The sequence below is a fragment of the Danio aesculapii genome, chromosome 10, assembly GCF_903798145.1.
Source record: "Danio aesculapii chromosome 10, fDanAes4.1, whole genome shotgun sequence".
NCBI classification, from domain to species: domain Eukaryota; kingdom Metazoa; phylum Chordata; class Actinopteri; order Cypriniformes; family Danionidae; genus Danio; species Danio aesculapii.
Window position 1 is genome coordinate 1998753 of NC_079444.1, and position 26087 is coordinate 2024839.

General features: G+C 37.3%; 1 protein-coding gene across 1 annotated transcript in view; it reads left to right on the forward strand.

Moving 5' to 3' along the window:
- Nucleotides 1-26087, forward strand: part of epb41l4a (erythrocyte membrane protein band 4.1 like 4A) — a 91537-nt gene that overhangs the window by 57669 nt on the left and 7781 nt on the right. The window contains exons 10-18 of the mRNA XM_056466929.1: nt 3622-3713; nt 10893-10970; nt 12134-12249; nt 16210-16297; nt 18809-18886; nt 20548-20649; nt 23828-23878; nt 25350-25427; nt 25622-25741. Of these exons, the coding sequence (XP_056322904.1) occupies nt 3622-3713; nt 10893-10970; nt 12134-12249; nt 16210-16297; nt 18809-18886; nt 20548-20649; nt 23828-23878; nt 25350-25427; nt 25622-25741 (803 nt within the window). The remainder of the gene's footprint in view (nt 1-3621; nt 3714-10892; nt 10971-12133; nt 12250-16209; nt 16298-18808; nt 18887-20547; nt 20650-23827; nt 23879-25349; nt 25428-25621; nt 25742-26087) is intronic.

The window sequence follows — 26087 nt, forward strand, 5'->3', positions numbered from 1 at the left end:
TTCATTTTAATGCAATGAAGCGCCAACCGTACCAATTGTTTGTTTTTTTTTAGGGTACAGCCAGCATTGTAGAGGAGTTATTTTTGGCATTAAACCTCTGTTGTTTGTTTATTTATGTATGGATGCCAGATCTTATAAGTAGCTTATAAGTAGCTGTTTTCCTATATTTAGGAAAGCCACATTTAAATATTTAATGTGGTAATGTAGACATTTAACTGCAATTACCCGTTTATGGTATGCTCCAAAAAAGGGGGCGGAGTCTAGCCTTTAAGAGGAGATGGCAGACTCAGAAACGGGGTCAGTTTACCTGGCTAGCGAGCGTGTTGTGGCAGAACCGTAAGCAATCCCCCCCCTGTTATGTAGTGTCTGTGTGACGTAGATAAGTTTCTCTCAAATATATTGTAGATATATTGTTTTGTGTTGTATATATCGTATTTTGTTTTATTTATTTGAGTTGTTACTTTGTTTTTTTTGTTGTACATACCTTTTTGGGAAATAGGTCACTGTACATTTATCTTCACTGGACTGTGTTACGTTAACCTTGTAATTAAACCATCCTTTTTTACACCTCCGGGATGAGGCCATCAATTTTTGAGAACTTGTGGGTCACGGGCCATCGCACAATGACACAACAAATCAGAAATTTTGCAATTTAGGATGCAACTGTGTGTGTGTGTGATCTCCAAATATGAACATGCAGAGATTGAATTATATTATCTCCCTGATAAATACAGCGGGAATGCATAAAAACAAGAATAATACAAAAAAAATTAATAAAATACAACATACAACAAATACAAATTTTAGTACAGATATATAAATAAATGCATGTACAGCTACTCAGCATATTTGAGTACACCCAAGTTTGAAAATGAATATTTTTCTCCATTTCTCAGTGAATATAGCCAGTACAAATAGATTTATAAAACAGATATACAGTTGAAGTCAGAATTATTAGCCCCCCTTTGATTTATTTATGTTTTTTAATATTTCCCAAATGATGTTTAACAGAGCAAGGAATTTTTCTGAGTATTTCCTATAATATTTTTTCTTCTGGAGAAAGTCTTATTTGATTTATTTCGGCCAGAATAAAAGCAGTTTTTTATTTTATATGAATGGAAGGTCAATATTATTAGCCCCTTTAGGTATTTTAGTATTAAGTTACTCTCTACTGAGATTTCTTTTTAAATCAGGTTATATCTTATATAACTATATTTTTATATTTTTATGAAATTATAAAGCTTGTCTATCATGTTAGGATTTTATAATGTTTGTATAGTGATGTTTTTTATGTTCTTGTTGGGTCTGTTCTGCATTACAATTTTATTGGGATGTTTTGAATGACAAAATAAAGGAAACTGAAACTCAAGCTATATATTTTTTTGATAGTCTACAGAACAAACCGTCGTTATACAGTAACTTGCCTAATTACTCTAACCTGCCTAGTTAACCTAATTAACCTAGTTAAGCCTTTAAATGTCACTTTAAGCTATATAGAAGTGTCTTGAAGAATATCTAGTCTAATATTATTTACTGTCATCATGACAAAGAGAAAATAAATCAGTTATTAGAGATGAGTTATTAAAACTATTATGATTAGAAATGTGTTGAAGAAATCTGCTCTCTGTTAAACAGAAATTGGGGGAAAAATTAACGGAAAATAATTAAAATCTGACTTCAACTGTATGTATTAAAATAATATTTTAGTCAAAGACTAAATCTTTAGAAATTGAATGATAATACAATAAAATTAAAGCTAAATATTACTAAAAATTACACACTACAAAATTTCAGCTAAATTTTATTCCTCTTGATTTTTCCCTCTTTTTAAATTTTTATTTAATATTTTCCCCTAACAAATAAATTTGGGCTCCTACTTTTTGGACTGTTATTGTAGGTAATTTAGTAGATTGAGGCTTCAATACCAACTAATCTAATGTATATGCATAAATATGGTGTATGTAAAGCATCCTATAGAACGTAATAAAGTAAATGAGAGATTTGTGAGGGGTGTCCTCATAAATGCTGAGCACTGTACATACACATACATTATAAATGTATCAAAAGAATGCTATATTAATAGCAGGTGATACAAGATGTGATTTAAATGGACAAAGGATTCGTATCAGCTTCTTTCAGAAATCCTACAAGGGTTCCATGTTTTGAACATTTATTAAGTGTGTTGGGTTGTCAGTCCTGCTGTTTGTATCCTGCTCTTAAAGGTGTCCTATTCTGCCCCTTTTTACAAGATGCATCTCTGATGTCCCTAGAGTGTGTGTGTGTGTGTGTGTGTGTGTGTGTGTGTGTGTGTGTGTGTGTGTGTGTGTGTGTGTGTGTGTGTGTGAAGTTTCAGCTCAAAATAATAATGTTTTCTAGCTCTCTGAATCTGCCCCTTTTAGGCTTTGATCCTAATAGTGTGGCGTTTTGGTGACTGTCGCTTTAAATTCAAATGAGATTGTGCTGTTTTCAAAATAGGGCGGAGCTACAGGTGTGTCAGCATAGTGGCAGATTGAAAAACAAGACTAACGTCCTATGCTAATGAGGGAGAGATGGTTACTAGTGGGCGGGGCTTTCCCCCTCTGATGACACGTTCAAATTGAGAATGTCAAACAAGGTCTGATTATAAACAATAAAATGAATAAATGTTTACCATTAGAAGCTGATTATATCAACCCAGGCTCATTCTGAGAACGTAGTCCCGGGGACGTTTCTGGAGACCGCGAAATACGTCCCGGGAGGTACGTATTTTTGCAGTTTTTGTTTTCGTGAGTCCGCGAGAGGCCGCTGTGCGCGCTTTTTCCCGCGCCGTTCTCGCGTAAACCCGCTGGAGGCCGCTGTCTAACGGCCTTCCGCCTGTCTGCCTGGATGACAGAATGATTGTCCATGCGACCGGCCAATCGGCGTTCTGACCCACCCTCCTCCGTCCCTAAACCCAACCAACGACGATTCACAAAAGCCATCCAGAAAAAGAAAAGCCCTCGTCTGATTTTTACCACGTTTTCGGATTTTGACCACATTCTCACCCTGTGACGAACTTGTTCGCTTCATTTTTTGGATTTTGTTTTTGTTTCTTACCTGATTTCTGAGTCCTCTTCCCCGGACTCGAACCCGGTCGTCGTGGTCAGCCCCTCTCTGCGCCTCGAGTCTGCCAGAGTAAACGAAGAGCTACCTGGACAAACTGGTTGCAGCGGGAAAGCCCTCCGAGCGGCCGGCCAGCAAGCGCCGAAGGGAACGGCGTCACACCGCCCCGCAGCGTTCGCTTAAAAAAATGAAATGCAGCCGTACGTACCCCCGGCTACGTATTTCGCGGTCTCCAGAAACGTCCCCGGGACTACGTTCTCAGAATGAGCCTGGGTTGGATTATATTCACACACCGTTGTCACACAACCCCTTTTAAAAGTGATTTTTGCTAAATAGGTCACTTTTAATAATCCTCTTCTTCTGACACACACTACGGAGAACTAACTCATTAGTTGACTCAATTTAAGTTGCATCAACTCAAAAAAGCTCTTCTGCAATTTACACTTTTAGATTGAGTCAGTGTTATTTTTTTCACAGGGAAACTCTGCACATCAATCATGCGCTGATGCTCATTAAAACACAGATTTCTCTTTTCTCCAGTGTAACGAGACGTCTTTCTTCTTTGATGCCGCCAGTAAAACGGCCTGTAAGAACCTGTGGAAGTGCTGCGTGGAGCATCACACCTTCTTCAGGTACAGCATCAGCTCAGCTTTTCTGCTCTTCAGTGCACATGCAGTTGAAGAATACATATTCACTCTGCCTTTCTTTGTCAAATATTTCCTAAATGATGTTGAACAGATTCAGGAATTTCTCACAGTATTTCCTATAATATTTTATCTTCTGGAGAAAGTCTGATTTGTTTTATTTCGGCTAGAATAAAAGCAGTTTTTCATTTTTAAAACCCATTTTAAGGTCAATATTATTAGCCCCCTTAAGCTATATTAGTTTTGGATTGTCTCCAGTAGAAACCCCTGTTATACAATGACTTGCCTAATTACCCTAACTTTACCCCTTAATAACCTAGTTAACCTTTAAATGTCACTATAAGCTGAATATCTTGAAGAATATCTAGTCAAATATTATTTGTCATCATGACAAAGTTTAAAGAAATCAGTTATTAGAAATGAGTTATTAAAACTATTATATATCTATAAATTATAAACTATAAAATATATTTTATATTATTAAATATAAATTTAATAATTAAACAGAAATATAGCATTCAGTTTATTTATTATTAGATTTAATGGTAACACTTTTCTTAAAGGGGTGTTCATAAGACTTTATAAAGCCTTTATAATCATGACACAGCACACATCATGAATGTGAATGAGATTTTATGCATGCTTATAACAACTGTCATTAAGTGTCAATTGCATATTGTCATTGCTTGTTATGACAACTTGATATAAACAAATACACCACAACCAGTTACCAAGACAACTTGTCTTAAATCTGTCATAAACATGATTATAAACATGTCATGAGTTTAATAACAGCGTCATTCATATTTTATTTGAACTCCATTTCAGTGGTGCATGCTGAATTAGTCATTAAAATGTTATTGAATATTAATGACACTCATTAATAAATAGTAAAGACACTTTTAACTAAACATTTTAATAACAACGACAGTTTTGACCACTGAGAATGTGATCAGGAAAAAAAGATATATATATATATATACAGTTGAAGTCAGAATTATTAAACCCTCTGAATTATTTGCCTCCTTGTTTTTTTTCCCCCAATTTCTGTTTAACGGAGAGCAGATTTTTTCAGCACATTTCTAATCATAATAGTTTTAATAACTCATCTCTAATAACTGATTTATTTTATCTTCGTCATGATGACAGTAAATAATATTAGACTAGATATTCTTCAAGACACTTCTATACAGCTTGAAGTGACATTTAAAGGCTTAACTAGGGTAATTAGGTTAACTAGGCAGGTTAGAGTAATTAGGCAAGTTATTTTGTAATGATGGTTTGTTCTGTAGACTATCAAAAAATATAGCTTAAAGGGGCTAATAATTTTGACCATTCTAGCCGAAATAAAACAAATAAGACTTTCTCCAGAAGAAAAAATATTATCAGACATACTGTGAAAATTTCCTTGCTCTGTTAAACATCATTTGGGAAATATTTGAAAAGGAAAAGAAATTCATAGGGGGGCTAATAATTCTGACTTTAACTGTATGTATGTATATATATATATATATCAGGTAATTTTATTTAGTTTATTTGATTAATTAATTTAAATGATTAGTTTGTTTTTGGTTTATTTTATTTCTAATATGAAACATAAATTAAAATAAACTACAACTAAATGAACTAATGTAGACTATTTTTTAAATTAATATTTTAATTATGATAAATATTGAATATAAATGTGATATATTATTGTTACATATTAATATTTATACGATATATTATTAAATAAATAATATATTATTTGAATATAAAGTATTCATTAACATAAAACCGTTAAATATCACTTGAGAAATGTGAGGAGACCAAAATATTACAATTTTGCCCTCAACTGTATATATAAAAGGGCAGCACGGTGGCTCAGTGGTTAGCACTGTGGCCTCATAGCAAGAAGGTCACTGGTTTGAGTCCCAGCTGGCTCAGTTGGCATTTCTGTGTGGAGTTTGCATGTTCTCCCCGTGTTGGCGTGGGTTTCCTCCAGGTGCTTCGGTTTTCCCCACAGTCCAAACACATGCGCTATTGGGGAAATGATGAACTAATTGGCTGTAGTGTATGAGTGTGTGTGTGTGTGTGTGTGTGTGTGTGTGTGTGTGTGTGTGTGTGTGTGTGTGCGTGTGTGTGTGTGTGTGTGTGTGTGTGAATGAGTGTGTTTGGGTGTTTCCCAGTACTGGGTTGCAGCTGGAAGGGCATCTGCTGCGTAAAACATTTGCCGGAATAGTTGGTGGTTCATTCCGCTGTGGTGACCCCTGATAAATAATGGATTAAGCTGAAGGAAAATGAATGAATGAATATATTAAAGAAAACACGTCATTAACATTAAACTGTTCAAATAAACTGCAGTGGTATGATTATGATGCTAAAATAGCACTGGGTTGAAAATCCTCATGTGCACTTTAAAAACAGGGTAATCCTGTGTAAAGTTGTGGTTTTAGCTCAGAAAGTGCTTTATCCTGTGCTGTCGGTTCTCACAGAGCTGTTTTGTGAACTCAAGGGCCCTTCAGATTCTCCTGCAGGCTTTACAGCGGCTCTAGTGTTCAGCGGCTGCATTTCAATCCTCAGCGTTCACTCGTCTGTGTGTATAATCACCCACAGCTTTACTGCACACCGCAGATTTCTGACTGTAATCCGCGTGTGAAACTCAAGGGCAGGAAACACTTCTGTGTGTGTACGTGCGTGCGTGCGTGTGTGTGTGTGTATATAACTACATAAATAAATAATAAAAGAAGGAAAGACCAAAATAACTAGATAGATAAGCAAACCAGCAAACAAATAGATAATAAATCAATAACTAAATAGATCAAAAATAACTAGATAGATAAACAAATAAACTAATAAAAACCTCAAATTAACACATTTCAACACACTTGACACATTTCAAAAATGAAAGAAAAAATAATAAGTTTACATAAATATAATGTAAAATATATAACACAATAAATATATTATATTATTTTATTTTCTATTATTATATTATATTATATTATATTATATTATATTATATTATATTATATTATATTATATTATGTTATGTTATGTTATGTTATGTTATGTTATGTTATGTTATGTTATATTATATTATATTATATTATATTATATTATATCTATATCTATATTATATTATATTATATTATATTATGTTATATTATATTATATTATGTTATGTTATGTTATGTTATATTATATTATGTTATGTTATGTTATGTTATATTATATTATATTATATTATATTATATTATATTATATTATATTATGTTATATTATATTATATTATATCTATATTATATTATATCTATATTATATTATATTATATTATATTATATTATATTATATTATATTATATTATATTATATCTATATTATATTATATTATATTATATTATATTATATTATATTATATCTATATTATATTATATTATATTATATTATGTTATGTTATATTATATTATATTATATTATATTATATTATATTATATTATATTATATTATATTATATTATATTATATTATATTATGTTATGTTATATTATATTATATTATATTATATTAAATTATATTATATTAAATTATATTATTATATTTTATTTTATTATATTATATTATATTATATCATGTTATATTATATTATATTATATTATATCATGTTATATTATATTATATTATATTATATTATATTATATTATATTATATTATATTATATTTTTATTCTTTTTTATTTGTTTGTTTGTTTGTTTATTTTTAGTTATTTTTAATTGTTCAGTTATTAATTATACCTTTTATTAATATTTGTTTGTTTGTTTTTTATTTGTCTATTTATTTATTTAGTTGTTTAGTTATTTGTTTGTTCTTTAATATTTGTTTGTTTGTTTTTTCTTTTTTGTTTGTCTATTTATTTATTTATTTATTTATTCAGTTGTTTAGTTATTTGTTTGTTCTTTAATATTTATCTATTTGTTTGTTTGTTTTTATTTGTCTATTTATTTATTTAGTTGTTTAGTTATTTGTTTGTTCTTTAATATTTGTTTGTTTGATTGTTTGTTTTTTGTTTGTCTACTTATTTATTTATTTAGTTGTTTATTTTTTTTTTGTTCTTAAATATTTATTTACTTGTTTGTTTGTTTGTTTGTTTGTTTTTTGTTTGTCTATTTATTTAGTTGTTTAGGTATTTGTTTGTTCTTTAATATTTATTTGTTTGTTTGTTTGTTTTTTGTTTGTCTATTTATTTATTTAGTTGTTTAGTTATTTGTTTGTTCTTTAATATTTATTTGTTTGTTTGTTTGTTTTTTGTTTGTCTATTTATTTATTTATTTATTTAGTTGTTTAGTTATTTGTTTGTTCTTTAATATTTATTTGTTTGTTTGTTTGTTTGTTTTTTGTTTGTTTATTTATTTATTTAGTTGTTTATTTATTTTTTGTTCTTAAATATTTATTTATTTGTTTTTTTGTTTGTTTTTTGTTTGTCTATTTATTTATTTATTTATTTAGTTGTTTAGTTATTTGTTTGTTCTTTAATATTTATTTGTTTGTTTGTTTGCTTGCTTATCTGTCTTATTTATTCATTTATTTAGTTTATTTATTCATTCATTTTCTTTTCGGCTTAGTCCCTTTATCAATCTGGGATCGCCACAGCGGAATGAACCGCCAACTTGTCCAGCATATGTTTTACACAGCGGATGCCCTACCAGCTGCAACTCATCACTGGGAAACACCCATACACACTCATTCACACTCATTGTGGTTGCAGCTGGAAGGGCATCCGCTGTGTAAAACATATGCTGGATAAGTTGGCGATTCATTCCGCTGTGGTGACCCTACATTAATAAAGGGACTAAGCCGTAAAGAAAATGAATGAATGACTGAAGTACTGTGTGTATGTATTACAAAGAAAATACTGTAGATTGTATATCTTAAAGCATTTTATTTCAAAATAATGGTTATTTTATTACTAATTTCCAAGTGAAAATAGTGTTTTGGGAGTGTTTAACTAACATTACCAATGAAAGGGTATTGTAAAGTGTATTATTGATCACAGTGTTGGTTTTGTTGATATGACGTGTACAGATCTGAAACAGGACCGTCCAGACTTTCAAAACAAGCCAAATCATGTTCAACACAAAGCTCTGGGAATCTTTTATCCGCTAATGTAAGAGCAAGAAATGCCAGTTCTGCTCTGATCTCTCATTATGTTGAGCTTTTCATTTCAGCATCGCACATTTGCAGCGTTTGAATGATAATGAGAGGAAAGCTCTCCTTTACGCTCCTTCTGTAATTTATCCTGTTAAAATTATGGCTGTGAACAACAGATTTGGCCCACAGATGTTTGGATGGAGACGGGTGAGGAGGAAAAATGAAGCAAAATCATCAAATCCTGAATGATTTGATGTTGCCATGTTCATTTATATGATGATAGCTTTTTTAAATAATCATAATATCTATTTAAGATCAAGATCTAGTCAAGATATATTCCTAATCTAACATTATGTTTGATTTTTGGCCACTATGAGCTTTATTTTAACGATGTAGAGAAAGCGCATGGGGCAAAACCATCAAGGACATGTTCAAATCCCCCTTTCGGACTATTTTAAGTATGGAAAAATATGGTTTGCGCCCCGGCGCATGGTCTAACAGGGTTGAGCTTATTCTCTTCATGAGTTCTGGGTGTGTTTTGAGCATAACGTGCATTAAACCAATCAGAGTCTCATCTCTCATTCAAGAGTCAGTTGGGTCGCGCCATGGAGCATTTGCTATTTACATGGCGGACTTTGTAAGTGGAAAAACTAAACGCTTCGCTAGCGAGAAAACAGTTAAACAGAGCATCTGCAGCGCGAGGAGAAAGAACTAGCCTCCTCCATTCAGCCTCTTTACTTTCTCTTTACTTTACTTTTACTCTTTACTCCTTTACTTTGGTGGAGTAAGGAAACGGTGGAAACTCACTCCACTGAACACATCCATTAGCCGACATATTTAATTTAGTTTAAGCGCAAAGATTCGTTTATTTCTAAATTCAGTTTTATTTCCAGCAAAGGAATAAATGAACAATAATAATGAAGTGTGGTCAAAACACTGAGTTATATCCAAACACACGTCCTGTTTCTATGCCCCTTATGGTGATGCAGACGTCTCCAAAATCCCACAGGTGGACAAATCTACACTTGTTTTTATTCAAACAAATATAAATATGCATATAATAAATAACACTGCTAATATTAATAACATTATACTGATGTAAATTATCATAAATAAACTGAAAAAGCCCCCGAGGTGAAGAAGCCATGTAGGCAGTGGTTTTTATATTTATGTAGAAAATAATAATTTCTGGATCATTTTAATCCTTTAACTGTTTTCATCTGTAAAGATATTTGTGTATTGCTGTACATCCTGGGTGTACTCAGCAATGTGTAAGTGTTTGGACATGCATAACTAACGCGCTTTAGAGCAGCTTTTAGTTGGTCAATGGCGCGGTCTATTTCAGTTCCTCAAAATAGCAACACACCAATAATGCGCCTTAACACACCTCCTTTATAGACCCATGAGTCCACAAAGTGACGCAAATGGATTTACTTTTTAAACAAAGGCGCAAAACAGGAAAATAACTGTTGCGCTGGTCTGAAAATAGCAGCAAATCGCGCCATACTCATCTTGCGCCTTATTGCGCAGGGTGTATGATAGGGCCCTATATGCTCCAAAAATGTTGAATTGTCTACCAAATGAAGTGAAAGAGTCTGCTTTAAACATTGCTAAGTCGTACCTCTTTAAAAATTGTTTGCAAATATAACAGTATATGAAGACTATTCATACCGCTAGCAAATTCTGACTTAAATAAAACATAAAAGCAGAGAAATATATTTTTTCCACAATGAAGCCCCGTCGTATTATCGTTTAGGAGAAGCCTGTGTCATTTCCAGTCAAAAAAACATTTGCTGGTTAAATAAAGTCACTGTATATATGTATGTATATATCTATCTGCTTAGATTTGTCTATTTTTGTTCTTAGTATTTGCTTAGGCTTATTTTATTTTCAGTATTTGCTGATATCTGTATCTATATTTGACTACCTGATGTCGATGTTGTTTTTAATGTTTGCTCAATTAGCACTTAACACTTTGAGTTGCATTTAATGTAGGAGATGTGCTTTATTGATCATTCATTATTTATGTGTTGTTATTCCAGAATGCCAGAGAACGAGTCTAATTCCCTAACAAGAAAACTCTCCAAATTCAGCTCTCTGGGCTCCAAGCATCGCTACAGGTTAGTGGAGTACACATGCGTCATATTAAAAAGAAATGAGTTATTGAGAGAGAACACAAAAGGGAAAACATTGATAATAAGGTCACACTTTATTTTGATGGTCGTTTGTTGAATTTAAGTGACATTGCATCTACATGCCATCTAATTCTCATTAGATTATAAGTAGACTGTTGGGGTTGGGGTTGGGGTTAGTGTAAGTTGACATGTCCTAGTTTCTTCTAGTCAGTTAAATGTCTGTTGAAGGGGCGGTATCAGCAGATATTAAGCAGACAGTCTACTAATACTCAAATGGACCATCAAAATAAAGTGTTACCAATAATAATAATGTGTTATGATCATCATATCAATGTATTATAATGCAGGATACTTTTAAAATAGGAGTCTCATCATAAATCTGTAGTGATATAAAGACTCGAGACATGATTTATGATGAAATAAGCAGACAGATATTAGTCACAGACAGAAATACAGAGCTCGGATGTCTGGATAACAGCAGTGACTCATGTTCCTGTCATGTGCTTTATTCTCACAGTGAGTCATTAAATAAACATATCATTTACCCAAATTACAGCATCACATCCATCACAATATGAACCTTACAATATCAGCTCAAAGGATAACAAGTAACAAGAAATATTAAGCGTATACAACTCTTAAAGCTCCTGTGAAGTGCTTTGAAATGTGCATTTTTTATTCGATGTTTGACATAATCTCAACTGGAACGTGAAGAGAGGGTGGGGCATAGAGTAGCTCCTCCCCCTTTTTTAAAACAGCCAATGGTGTTTTGTTTCATCACAGCTCTGCCAGTGAGAGTGAGTTGAGCGCATCAAATGAAAAGCAAATAAGAAGCGGGCGGGGCATGTCAGATACTAGAGAGCATTTGATTGGTCAGAAGATTTGTAAAAAAAAATCTGTAATCAATTTAGGCGGAAGTGACGAACTGCAAGCTTTAGATGTTTATATCTTCTAGACATGAATTTTGTCCATGTTTTGAAGCGCACTAGCTTATAGATATCCTTAAGACTAACATACTGATACTAACATCTAAAACACTGTATTTCAATTTCACGGGACTTTTAAGCAACCACTTGATACCAGTGATTCAATTAATTACACATCTGAATAGTGATGCTGGAGAGTTGAATCTTGTTGTCTGTTCGTAGTGGTAAAACTGCGATGCAGATTGGACGAGAGTCGACTGAAACTCTACCCAGAGCAGATCTGCAGGTGATCCGGACCCGCAGCAAGACCTACCCGAAGAGAAGCACACAGCCTGCAGGTGAAACACACACACACACACACACTTCACAGAGGAGTTACTCGTGTTACAGCCGTCCAGCGTCATGTAGAGCAGCGTGCGGTTACAGAACAGTCTAACAGCTATAAAGATTACAGCAAGAACACACCAGAAACTATATACTGACCACCCAGATACCCTAACACACAGAACACACTAGAAACTACCTAGTAACCTTAAAAGAACACCCTAGCAACTACCTAGCAAGTTCAAAAGAGCACCCTAGCTACTACCTTGCAACCACAAAGTACCAACTTCACATTTTACATCAAATCAATCACACAGAGCAAAATAGCAATTACAAAACACGTTAGCAACTACCCAGAAACCTTGTAAAGTAACCTAAAGCAACCACCCTTAGCAACTAATTAACATACCACACAGAATCAAATAGCAAATACAGTGGGTGACACTTTAAAAGGAGCATTACCGCCATGACTCATACCGCTGCCGCACTAAAGGAGGAAGAACTTGTTTATAAGTATGACCGCAGTTTGCGACTATGGGGCACAAAGGGACGGGATGCAAATGGACAGAAATATACAGTAGCTGTGAATACCCTGCAACTTGTAAATGAATCAGAATCAGAAAGAGCTTTATTGCCAGGTATGTTCACACATACGAGGAATTTGTTTTCGTGACAGAGCTTCTACAGTGCAACAGGATAACAGAGAAAGGACAAAAAACAGATAATAAATATAAGTAGTGAGTGCAAATATACAGATTGACAAGTGTATGTACGTATTTATTACTATATACAACGTTATATGTGCAGCTGTTATGTGCAAATTGGCATGTAAAGTGTGTTGTTAAATAAGTGTATATGTGTATAAATGTACAGTAGTGATGTTGGTTCCACAAGTATTATCATCAAGGGTTCATGAGATGGATTGCCTGAGGGAAGAAACTGTTTCTGTGTCGGGCTGTTCTGGTGCGCAGTGCTCTGTAGCGTCGACCAGAAGGTAAAAGTTCAAAGAGGCAGTGTGCTGGGTGTGAGGGGTCCAGAGTGATTTTGGCAGCCCTTCTGCTCGCTCGGGATAAGTACAGTTCTTGGGGAGTAGGAAGGGTTGTACCAGTGATTCGCTCAGCAGTCCGATCTATTCGACGTAGTCTTTGGAGGTCGTATTTAGTAGCTGAGCTAAACCAGACAGTTATTGATGTGCAGATGACTGATTCAATGATGGAGGTGTAGAACTGTTTCAGCAGCTCTTTGGGAGGTTAAACTTCCTCAGCTGACGAAGTACAGCCTCTGTTGAGCTTTTTTGACAATGGAGTCAATGTGAGTGTCCCACTTCAGGTCCTGAGAGATGAAGAAACAATGAAACAAAGCATTATAATTCACTAATTAATCATTAAAAACGTGTTAACAAGCTTTATTGTCATTGTAAAACTGTTAAATGAAATGAGGATTCATTTTGGAAAGTAGAACTAAAGAAAAAGACGACTAAAATGACTAAAAGTACAAACATACGTACAAATAAGTAGCCCTAAATAAATAAATAAATAAACAAATAAATAAATAAAGCAGTGTTTTAGCCTAAATAAAGAGAGCTGTACAGTGTTTGTTATTTTAAAGTGATAGGACTAAGACTGTCAGTAAAGTTTTTCATTTACGTTTTCATTTATATTTTCTTTGTTGATTATATTTTAGTTTCTCATTTTATATCTCAATTACTGTACATAAATAATAAACGAATAATTAAATATGGCAAAATAAATATTTATTTACAGACATTACCAGCGAATATACTTAGAAATTGTATCAAACACATTAGCAACAACCTCGCTGCTACACAAAACACTCAAATGGCCTCCACAGTCACCAGAACTCAATCCAATAGAGCACCTTTGGGATGTGGTGGAACGGGAGATTGGCATCATGGATGTGCAGTCGATGAATCTGCAGCAACTGCGTGATGCTATCATGTCAATATGGAGCAAAATCTCTGAGGAATATTTCCGGTAGCTTGTTGAGTCCATGCCATGAAGGATTAAGGCAGTTCTGAAGGCAAAAGGGGGTCCAACCCGGTACTAGTAAGGTGTACCTAATAAAGTGGCCGGTGAGTGTATATGCTAAGTCTAAACAAGAACAAGTAGTAGTGTGCACACGTATTGGGAATCACGTATTGAGAACATTTCTGCGAGTTCAAATTTGTCTATAGATATGAAAAATATAGGAAGTTATCTGTGAATGAGAGTCAGAGTCTTTATGTTCTGGTCTGATATGGTCTACAGAGTTCCTCCTGTACAGCGTTTAGTAAAGTAAAGCAGGAGTATCAGATGTCGTGTAGCTCAGGTGTGTGTCTTTGTGTAGCGCACTCACTCCAGCGCTCCTCAGGCATCTGATGGAGATAAACACTGGACAGATCCAGTGAGAGGAGTGTGTGTGTGTGAGTGTGTGAGTGTGTGAGTGTGTGAGTGTGTGTGTGTGTGTGTGTGTGTGTGTGTGTGTGTGTGTGTGTGTGTGTGCGTGCGTGCGTGTGTGTGTGTGTGTGTGTTTGTGTGTGTGTATGCGTGCGTGCGTGTGTGTGTGTGTTCATGCGTATGTTTGCGTATGGGTTTGTGTGTGTGAATATGTGCTTATGTGTATATGGGTGTGTTTGTGTATTTGTATGTGTGTGCGTGTGTTATTATGTGTGTGTGTTTGTGTATGCATTTGTTTGTGCATAAGCTTTTGTGTTGTGTGTGCGTATGTGTGTTCTTGTGTGTGTGCGTGTGTGTGTGTGTGTGTGTGTGTGTGTGTGTGTGTGTGTGTGTGTGTGTGTGTGTGTGTGTGTGCGTGTGTGTGTGTGTATGTGTCTGATCTCTGAAGTCATACCTGAACCTATTGTTCAGTGTGGCACACACACACACTCACACACACACACACACACACACAAACTAATGCTGGCCTTCAGACCGAATGAGCAGAGGAAGGGCTAGAGTGGAGGATACAGATGGACTCGCAGCTCTGATAAGGAGCCGCTCTGACAATAGCACTAATATTTCAGAAATGTGTGCGAAATTGTGTTTAATTATGTGTACCATGAAGACTACAGTTGGCGACACGATGGCTCAGGGGTTAGCACTGTCGCCTCACAGCAAGAAAGTCGCTGGTTCAAGTCCCGGCTAGGCCAGTTAGGGTTTCTGTGTGGGGTTTGCATGTTCTCCCTGTGTTGGCATGGGTTTCCTTCGGGTTTAGGTTTGTATTCAGTGAGCATTGTATTGCAGGCAATGTATTGAGGTCCTAGGCCATTTAGTGATTTATAGAGCAGTAGTTATACTTTAAAATCTGAATGTAACTGGGAGCCAGTGTAAAGACCTGAGGACAGGTGTGATGTGCTCTGATTTCCTGGTTCTGGTCAGAATTCTGGCCGCAGCGTTCTGGATGAGCTGCAACTGTCTGACTGTCTTTTTGGGAAGGCCAGTGAGGAGGCCGTTACAGTAATCCACCCTGCTGCTGATAAAAGCATGAACAAGTTTCTCTAAATCTTCACTGGAAACAAAGCATCTAATTCTTGCAATGTTTTTGAGATGATAGTATGACTACTGAAACTCAGACCTGACTCCAGAATCACTCCAGAAATGTACTTAATGTTTCTCTAGTATTCAGCTTAAAGTGACATTTAAAGGCTTTACCTGGTTAATTAGGGTAAAGTTAGGGTAATTAGGCAATAGGCATGTCATTGTGAACAGTGGTTTGTTCTGTAGACAATCCAAAACAAATATTGCTTAGGGGGGGCTAATAATATTGACCTTAACGTGGGTTTAAAACAATTTAGAGCTGCTTTTATTCTAGCCGAAATAAAACAAATAAGACTTTCTCCAGAAGAACAAATCGAGGAAATACAGTGAAAAATTCCTGAATCTGTTAAACGTCATTTGGGTAATAATTTAAAAAAGAATGTGTGTGTTTTCTGGACGGAGACAATAGCACTCATGTTTCGGAAATGTGTGTTTCAGGACGAAACAATGGAGGTCAAGCGGTCACAAAGATGGAGAACACGAGCGAAGGCCCGTCCAAAACCTCTGCACTGACACCAGTCAAGAGGTATTTAACCCTACGCTGAGTGTTATATGATTATAGGCACCCAAAGGACATGTTTATTACACTGTAGTCACATTTAAAGGGACAGTTTAACCGAAAATGATAAACTTGCCCTTTACTTGTTCAGTTTCTTTCTTCTGTTGAACACAAAAAGAAGATATTTTGAAGAATGTTGGAAACCTGCAACCATTGAGTTCTGTATTTGTTTTTCCTGCTGTGGAAGTCAGTGTTCAACAGAAGAAACAAATTCATAAAGTTTTGAAACACTTGAGGGGGGGTTAATAGCAAATTTTCATTTTTGAGTGAACTATCCCTTTAAGGCCAGTTCATATCAAGATTGGTAAGTATTAAAGAGCCCCTATTATGCATTATAAAAGGTCATAATTTGGTTTTGGGGGTCTCCAACAACAGACTGATATGCGTGCAGGGTAATTCATTCATTTTCTTTTCGGCTTAGCCCCTTTCTTAATCTGGGGTCGCCACAGCGGAATGAACCGCCAACTTATCCAGCACATGTTTTACGCAGCGGATGCCTTTCCAGCCGCAACCCATCCCTGGAAAACATCCACACACTCCTGGATTCACACACATACACTACCCAATTCACCTGTAGCGCATGTCTTTGGACTGGGGGGGAAACCGGAGCACCCGGAGGAAACCCACATGAACGCAGGGAGAACATGCAAACTCCACAATGAAACGCCAACTGATCCAGCCGAGGCTCGAACCAGCGACCTTCTTGCTGTGAGGCGACAGCACTCATAAACCCACTGCGTCACCCAATATGCATTTATTTTACCCTAAATATCCGACTTCCATATGATTCCTTCAGCGATTCATTTGTCCCCAAACCCCTCCTTAGCGCGAAGCTAATCTGTGCTGGTTGGTCCGATGACTCAGTCAGTTGTTATTGGTCGACTGCGTTCAGCGTGAGACAGGGAGAAACGCCCACCATTGTTGTGAAGTAGCAGAGAGTTTGTGACAGCTCAATGCAGGAATGCAATGAAACAATGCAGTTAAACACCAGCATATTACTCTACTCGTAACCCTAACCCCAAGTAATAACAATAACACAGATTCAGTATTAATCCACACAGTGGCAAAAGTTGAACTATATTGAAAATTGACCTGGCTGTGAGTGTTAGGAACAGCTGATGGTGGCCTTATCAATGGCAAATGGCAGAGGATCGCAAGAGATTGTGGGTGTTTACAGCTGTTTGACGGATAAACAAGAATTTGCAGATAAATTGTTAGCGGTGCTAAACAGCATTTTCTATTGTTTACATCCTTGTTTACATCCTTTGTCAAATGCTTGCTATATATATATATTTTTTATAAGTCTCTGGAACTTGATTAAAATTAAACTGTGAGAGCTTCTCTCTTTGTGTCGTGTCCTTTGAAAGCCCAAATACAGAAACAGAAGAAGCTCCCCTGCTGAAAAATCCAGTTTAAACCAGCCTTGGCTGGTTGGCTGGTTTTAGCTGGTTGACCAGCCTGGTTTTAGAGGGGTTTTGGCCATTTTCTGGCTGGTTTCTAGCCATTTCCAGCCGGGTCTTAGCTGGTCAGGCTGGAAAATGACCAGCTAAATCCAGCTAAAATCAGCTTGACCAGCCTGGTTTAAGCTGGACATGGCTGGTTTTGGCTGGGCTCCCAGGCTGGCTAGACTGGTCAAGCTGGTTTTAGCTGGTAATTGTCCAGCCTGACCAGCTAAGACCAGGCTGGAAATGGCTGGAAACCAGCCTGGAAATGGCCAAAACCCCTCTAAAACCAGGCTGGTCGACCAGCTAAAACCAACCAACCAGCCTAGGCTGGTTTAAGCCGTTTTTTTCAGTAGGGTCTGTGGAAATAGCAGCGTTTGGACGCCATTTTAGCTTTCTCTGCTATAACATTACAGCACCTCTAGCCACGTCTCTTCCCTGCATGGGGTGTATGCGCCTGGTGAATGCATGTAACCGGAAGCCCTTGTGATCTCATTGACCCGGATGTATTTTTTGTAGTTTTTTGTAGCTTTGCTAAGCTAACTCTGTAAAAGACAATGTCTCCCTTTGCATTGACCTTTGAGCGTCTTACACTCAGAGATGTTGTTTATGTTTACACAGCTACATTACACATCAACTAAAGTATAAAATATGATATCGTAGTGGACCACCCCTTTAATCACGGTGCACTTTTAGTTTGAAACCTCAGATGGATGCTTTCATTCACTCAGTGCTGTGTTCCACGCTGCATGGAAGGTCATTTTCAAAAACCCAATATAGGGGCTCTTTAAGATTGAATGCAACATTGGGTATTTCAAGCTTTGTGATTTTGCCATTATGATTGACAGTGATTGTATTGTTTGTCTGATGTTCTTAAACCAGTTTTTGCAATGATTTTACTAATACTATCTTCATCAACATCTCACTGGTGTTCTGCTGAAATGATTGAGATCTTAAACGATATTAAAGCTGTAAGACGTAGCCCTTTCACAGCACAAGTTAGACGTCAGTAAACATTGTGTGTGATTGTGTTTAGTCCCAGAGTAAAGGCAGAAAGCGCTTCAGTCCAGCAGGACAAGTCCAGTGCACCATGGGAAGAGGACGCTCCGCAGAGGTACAGTATTCAGAGATTCTGCCCTCAGTCAATGACATACATGTACAGTATTATATATCAACTGTATATCTGTGTTTACATATACATCCCCAAAGCATTTGAGATTTTCTACATTCACACATTCTCTATTGGAGACAGGTCGGGACTGCAGGCAGGCCAGTCAAGTACCTGCATCCTCTTTCTGCATAGCCAGGACTTTGTAATGTGTGCAGAATGTGGTTTCCCTACTGAAAAAAACAGCTTAAACCAGCCTAGGCCGGTTGGGTGGTTTTAGCTGGTTGAACCTGGTCTTAGCTGGTCAGGCTGGAAAATGACCAGCTAAATCCAGCTTGACCAGCCTAGCCAGGCTGGGAGCCAGGCCAAAACCAGCTATGTCCAGCTTAAACCAGGCTGGTCAAGCTGGTTTTAGCTGGATTTAGCTGGTCATTTTCCAGCCTGTCCAGCTAAAACCAGGCTGGAAATGGCTGGAAACCGGCCTGAAAATGGCCAAAACTCCTGTAAAACCAGGCTGGTCAACCAGCTAAAACCAGCCAACTAGCCTAGGCTGGTTTAAGCTGGATTTTTCAGCAGGGTTTGCATTGTCTTGTTGAAATAAATATGGTCGTCCCTGGAAAAGAAGGCAGCATATTGAGCTCCAAAATCACGATGTGCTTATCAGCATTAATGGTGCATCACAGAAGTGCCGGTTATATTTGCCAAGGGCGCTGACACAACCCCATACCATGACAGACCCTGGCTTTTGGACTTGTTGCTGGAAACAGTCCGAATGATCAATTTCTCCTTAAAACCTGATTACAGTACACGTCGTCACTGTGTGATGGTCCATCCCAGATGCCTCCGAGCCCAGAGAAGGTGACATCGCTTCTGGACACTGTTAACATAGGGCTTCCTTTTGGCACAGTACAGTTTTCGCTGGCATTTGTGGATATAACTCTGTATTGTGGTACTTGAGCTGTAGTCCTGAGCCCATGTGGTGATATGGCTTATAGATGAATGAGAATTTTTGATGCAGCGCCACCTGAGGGATCGGAGATCATGGGAACTGGCGATCCTCGGCCCATCTTTGCTCCTAAAGCACTAGACCTTTCTTGGATGCTGCTGTTGTACTAAATCATAATTACAATCACCTGTTGACATCACCTGATTCACATCACATCATTATTTCAGCAGTTTACCTGATTACTAGCATTAAACTGCTGTTGCAGGTCTGAATGACAGAAAGGGATGTATATTTACACATGAAATGAAGTTGACCTGACACAACGTGACATATTTTGTGTTACAATTGTCTGCAATGAAATACAAGTCAAAGTAAATTTGGAAATCACTACTTTCCTTTATTTTATTAGCGTTTTTCATACTGTCCCAACTTTTCCTGGTCTGTGGTTGTACACAATCAGGCGCGTAGCGGACATTTTAAAAGTGGGGGAGACGGCTGTATGAGATCATATGTTCATATTATTATTAATCACCTGTTTCTAAATGGTCTGTCTCTAAAAGTGAGGGGGACGTATCCCCCCGTCCCCCCCCGGTTGCTACGCGCCTGTACACAATAACTGTATATCTGTGTTCACATTCATTCATGTTCATTTGTGTGTGTGTGTGTGTGTGTGTGTGTGTTCTGGCGCTCTGTGATCTGTCCCGTCTTTGTTTTTCCTCAGTGGTCTGTACAACTCGGCCAGTGAGCGGAACAAATCTCCCAAATTCCCCAAAGCTCACAGACGTTCCCCTTCAGGAGGCAGCGAGAACGAGCCCCGCCGCAGGTGTGTGTGTGTGTGTTTGATTTCTGCGTTCACACTCATTCATGACCTTGACTCTGAGAGTGTTAATGCACTTTGAGGAAGTGTGTGTATGTGTGTGTGTGTGTGTGTGTGTGTGTGTGTGTGTGCGTGTGTGTGTTTGTGTGCGTGTGTGCGTGCGTGCGTGCGTGCGTGCGTGCGTGCGTGTGTGTGTTGTCTGTCCCACAACAATCAGTCTGAATCGACATGTTGAGAGTATTTGCACCCTCTAGTGGACTCAAACTGAAATAAGCATCCTTTGTTACTCCTCCTTTTGAGGAAAGGGGTTGTTCACCCAAAAAATGAAAATCTAGTGGTTCTAGTGGCTAAAAATGTGAGAGTTTCTTGTGTTGAACTAAAAAGAAGATAATTTGAAGAAAGCTGGAAACCTGTAACCATTGACTTCTATAGAAGGAAAAACAAATACTGTAGAAGTCAATGGTTACAGGTTTCCCGTTTTCTTATAAAATATCTTAAGAGAAAATCAGACAAGTACTCTAGGAGTATGACATGCTAAATTATGCTAGTAAATTGAGAAAAACAAGTACTGGCTACATGCTAATTAGTAATAACTGGGAAATAGCAACTTAATAACTGGGAAAATTACACAGTAGGACTGAGATTACAACTGTTTGAGTTTCACATTCTTTACATGTAGATTATTAAATAAATAAGTAAAAACATACACTCACTGGCCACTTTATTAGGTACACCTGTCCATCTGCTTGTGAAGGCAAATTTCTAATCATCCAATCACATGGCAGCAACTCAATGCATTTAGACATGTAGACATGGACAAGACGATCTGCTGCAGTTCAAACCGAGCATTAGAACGAGGAAGAAATGGGATTTAAGTGACTGAACGTGGCATGGTTGTTGGTGTCAGACGGGCTGGTCTGAGTATGTTAGAAACTGCTGATCTACTGGGATTTTCACACACAACCATCTCTAGGGTTTACAGAGAATGGTCTGACAAAGAGGAAATATCCAGTGAGCGGCAGTTCTGTGGGCGCAAATGCCTTGCTGATGCCAGAGGTCAGAGGAGAATGGCCAGACTGGTTCCAGCTGATAGAAAGTTAACAGTAACTCAAATAAGCACTCGTTACAACCGAGGTCTGCAGAAGAGCATCTCTGAACACACAACACGGGCAATAATTGGACAATAGAAGATTGGAGAAACATTGCCTGGTCTGATGAGTCTTGATTTCTGCTGCCATATTCGAATAGTAGGGTCAGAATTTGCCATGAACAACATGAAAGCATGGATCCATCCTGCCTTGTATCAACGGTTGTGGTGTAATGTTGTTATGAATATTTTCTTGGCACACTTTGGGCCAATTAGTAACAATTGAGCATTGTGTCAACGCCACAGCCTACCTGAGTACTGTTTATCAGGACCCCTGATAAATAACCCTGCAGACACAGGACGTCAACATGATGTTATATTGATGTTGTACCCCAAGAGGACGTTGGATTCTGTTTGGAAATGAAAATTGACATCAGAACCCAACATCAGGCTGACGTCAATGTCCAACATCCAACCTAAAATCAACCAAATATCAACGTCTAATCATGTTGCACCATGACGTTGTATAGACGTTACCACTATGACATCTATCAGACGTTGGATTTTGGTCACTTTCCAACACAATCTAAAATCACCCAAATATCAACGTAGTTTGATGTCGTTATTGGATGTCAAAATAATGTTGTGCTCAGACGCTGGCTAGACATCGAATTTTGGTCACCTGACGTCATGACCTAAATCTAACCTAATATTAGCGTCTTATGATGTTGTGTTCCTGCTGGGAAAGGACTAAGCTGAAGGAGAATGAATGAATGAACAACAAGTCTTATGTTGTTGTTTTGTTAAGGGGGGGGCAACTTAATTGTTTTATGTGCAATCCACTTAAAAGTGAACTTAATCGATTTTTATGTTGAGACAACTTGAATTAATTGTGTGGAACCCGGGTACTTTTACAGTGTATATTTGATTCCCTAACATTAACCCTTGAGTGCTGTTCAAATTGACTACCCTTTCGTTATGTTCAGGGCTGTTTTTGCCCCATTGACTTCCATTATAATCACATTTTTGATTGCAAAGCCACGACACCATAAAGTCATGCATAGAATTTTGGCCTAACCATCTGCAGCAGCAGCACATGAAATTTCAATTTCCGAAACATCGCAATAAAACAACAGCATAAACTACAATGACAATGATCCCCTCAGGTACTGATTATGGGCTTTATTCAGTGTTAAATGCTCCCAATGTGACTTTGAATACTGTCATTTGTGTCATGTATTGCCATACTACTGAAAGCAGCAGCAGATAGTTCAGCTCTGATCTTAAAAATAAAATAACTAGCAGACGCTTTTAAAATGAAACATGAGTGCAACATCACAGCAAAACAACAGCATAAGCTACAATGACAATTGATCCCCTCAGGTACTGATTATGGGCTTCATTCAGTGTTAAATGCTGCAAGTGTTGCTTTAAATACCATCGCTTGTGACATTTATTGCCTTACTACTGAAAGCGGCAGCAGATAGTTCAGCTCAGATCTTGAAAATTAAATAACTTGCAGACGGTTTGAAGATGAACATCAGTCGTCTAATCAGTAGCCTAATAATAATGTTAAAGAGCTTTAATATGCGTTAATTAAATTAAAAGCCTTCAGTGTTTCGTTGTGAGTGCAGTGGATAATAGTTAAATGCTTCTGTCCTGATGCGTCACATTTGGTGCAGACAGAAAAATTAAAGGAATCTTGTCGCATCACATGTAATTATTCTACAGCGTCAGTCTAATTAGCATTTTAAGATGGAGGCATAGCTATAATGAGGATTCCCTGACTTACTTTAGTCCTTGATTAGACATTATGTTGAATATCTAATCTTTGGCGTCAGATAAAAGTGTTTGGATATTTCCAGACTGACTCTCTCTCTCATTGTCTGGCAGTTAAGGAGCTGATTTTCGCCTCTGGGCATCAGCCAGACGAGAATGGCACCGCAGGGCAGGAACTGATAAAAGAAAGGCTGAGAATAAATAAATACTGATAAATCCTCAAAGCGTGGCAGGCGTTTGAGTCTGTCTGTCTGTCAGAGATGATGAAACAGCCTGTGTTCGTCTTTAAGCGTCCTCTACTGTGTTTTGTTTGGACAGGAGAGGTCAAACCGCTGACGACCCCCAGGCCAACAAACAGCACAGGAGGAGGTGCGCTTTCATTTATTTTTTTATTTCTGCTGATTCCACTACTAATACACTGCAAAATATGATTTTCTTTGTCTTGTTTCTAGTCTAAACATCTAAAAATTCTTAAATCAAGAAGCATTTTCTAGATAAGCAAAAAATATGGTCTTGTTTTCAGCAATAATGAGTCAAAGGCCCCGTTTACACTGACCCAATTCAGATTTTTTGCTCATATGTGACACAGATCAGATCTATGACCGTGTAAACACGAATTAAACGCATGCATTCGGATATTCAGAGATCGGTTTCAGGCCTCCTTCATATGTGGAAATAAATCAGATATCAATCGGATATGTCACGATCGGAGATGTCACTATCATGTAAACAGGCAGGTCGGATTTATTGAAGCGTTCCACTTTGTACGTTATTAAATTTGCGACAATCTCCGCGGTTTATTGACATAGAAGGAAGAGAGTGTGTGGAGACGCCCCCTAAATGACTCTTTTGAACACATTATAGTAAACAAATCTGAATTGTGTTTTGAACTGAATGTAAACTGGCACACTCAGAACAACCATAATATTAATATTAAAATATCATAAAAAAGGGGTAAACTAGGTGCCCTTTAACGTAAGTTTTTATTTAGTAAATAACTAAAATATGAAAACAAAATCTCCTAAATAAAATAATAGGAGTCCCAAATCACACACTTATGGGGCTCTATTTTAATGATCTAGGCGCAAAGTCTAAAGCGCATGGCGCAAAAGCATTAAGGGTGTGTCCGAATCCACTTTCGCGATTTTAAGGATGGAAAAATACACCCCGGAGCATGGTCTAACAGGGTTGAGCTTATTCTCAGTTTAAACACAGTTGTGTGTCAGCAGTGTGTGAATATAACCAGCTTCTAATGGTAAAAATGTATTAATTGTATTGTTTATAATGTCTGCAGAAACACTGTGATTGACATTCTCTCTTTGTAGTGTCATCAGAGGGGGAAAGCCCCGCCCACTAGCGACAATCTCTTCCTCATTAGCATAGGACGGTATTTTTGATATTTGAATCTGCCACTATGCTGACACACAGGCATCTGTAGCTCCGCCCTCTTTTGAAAAATCTCATTAGCATTTAAACCAAAACGCCACAATCAGGATCAAAGCCTAAAAGGGTCAGATTCAGAGAGTTAGAAAACATTATCTGTGTGGTATTTTGTGCTGAAACTTCACTACACACTCGGGACATCATGTAATAGGTCCCCTTTTAACAGTAAACAGAAGTGTGTAATGTTGAACACTTCACGCACTCAACACTCAGAGTTACTCACAAAGTAGAAGCTATCGGCGCTAAGGTTGGATTACTGTGTTTATTTGCGATAAATAACAGCACCTGGGGTTGTGCTGCTGGCAGGTACTGATTATGATGAATGCTCTGTTCAGGAATGAGTGTCCCTCTTTCATTCAGCCTGTGACCTTTTAACCCCTCCTGTTTGACCCCTCAGGTCACGTTCCCGTGGAAACACCAGCAGTGGCAGCGAATCTGAGAATTCCAACAGGGAGCATCGTAAAAAGCGAAACCGGTGGGTTGTGGAGCTGTCAAGAGGATATAAAGGCAGAGAGCTGCTGCTCTGGGGAAACATCTGTCATTACTGAGCTGACAAAAGCAGCTATTGCTGGAAACTGGAGAGATGTTGGAGAAAATGAGCAAATGGGAAGTACCTCGACTACTGCAGCTCTGTTAAACATGTGTGTCTGTGTGTACTGTGTGCTGCAGGTCCCGTCAGGAGAATGAGATGGTAGACTCCGCTCCGCAGTGGGAGGTTGTGCTGCGCAGACAGAAGGAAAAAACACCCAATGACCCGAACCATCGGCGCTCACGACACCGCTCACGATCGTAAGATTTTAGATTTGACGTTTCGTTGCAAAACGAGGTATATCCATTTTGAAAAATGTTGGTTATTTGACATTATTAGTCAAGACATCAAGTTCATTCACAGTTTTTGTACATTAAACTATTACTTGAGCTTAGTGAAGGCCGGGAACACAATATTCTTCCAATCCAGGATATTTTTATTTAATTTTATGTCCATAAATAGTCAAAAACCAAGGCAAAATGCAATATAATAATCTTAACATTGTCAAACATCTTAAATTGGTTAAAAAAAACTACATCAGAAGTATATAGAATAAAATATCCAAAGATTGATTAATCATAATAAGATTCTGAGTTAGATTTGGCC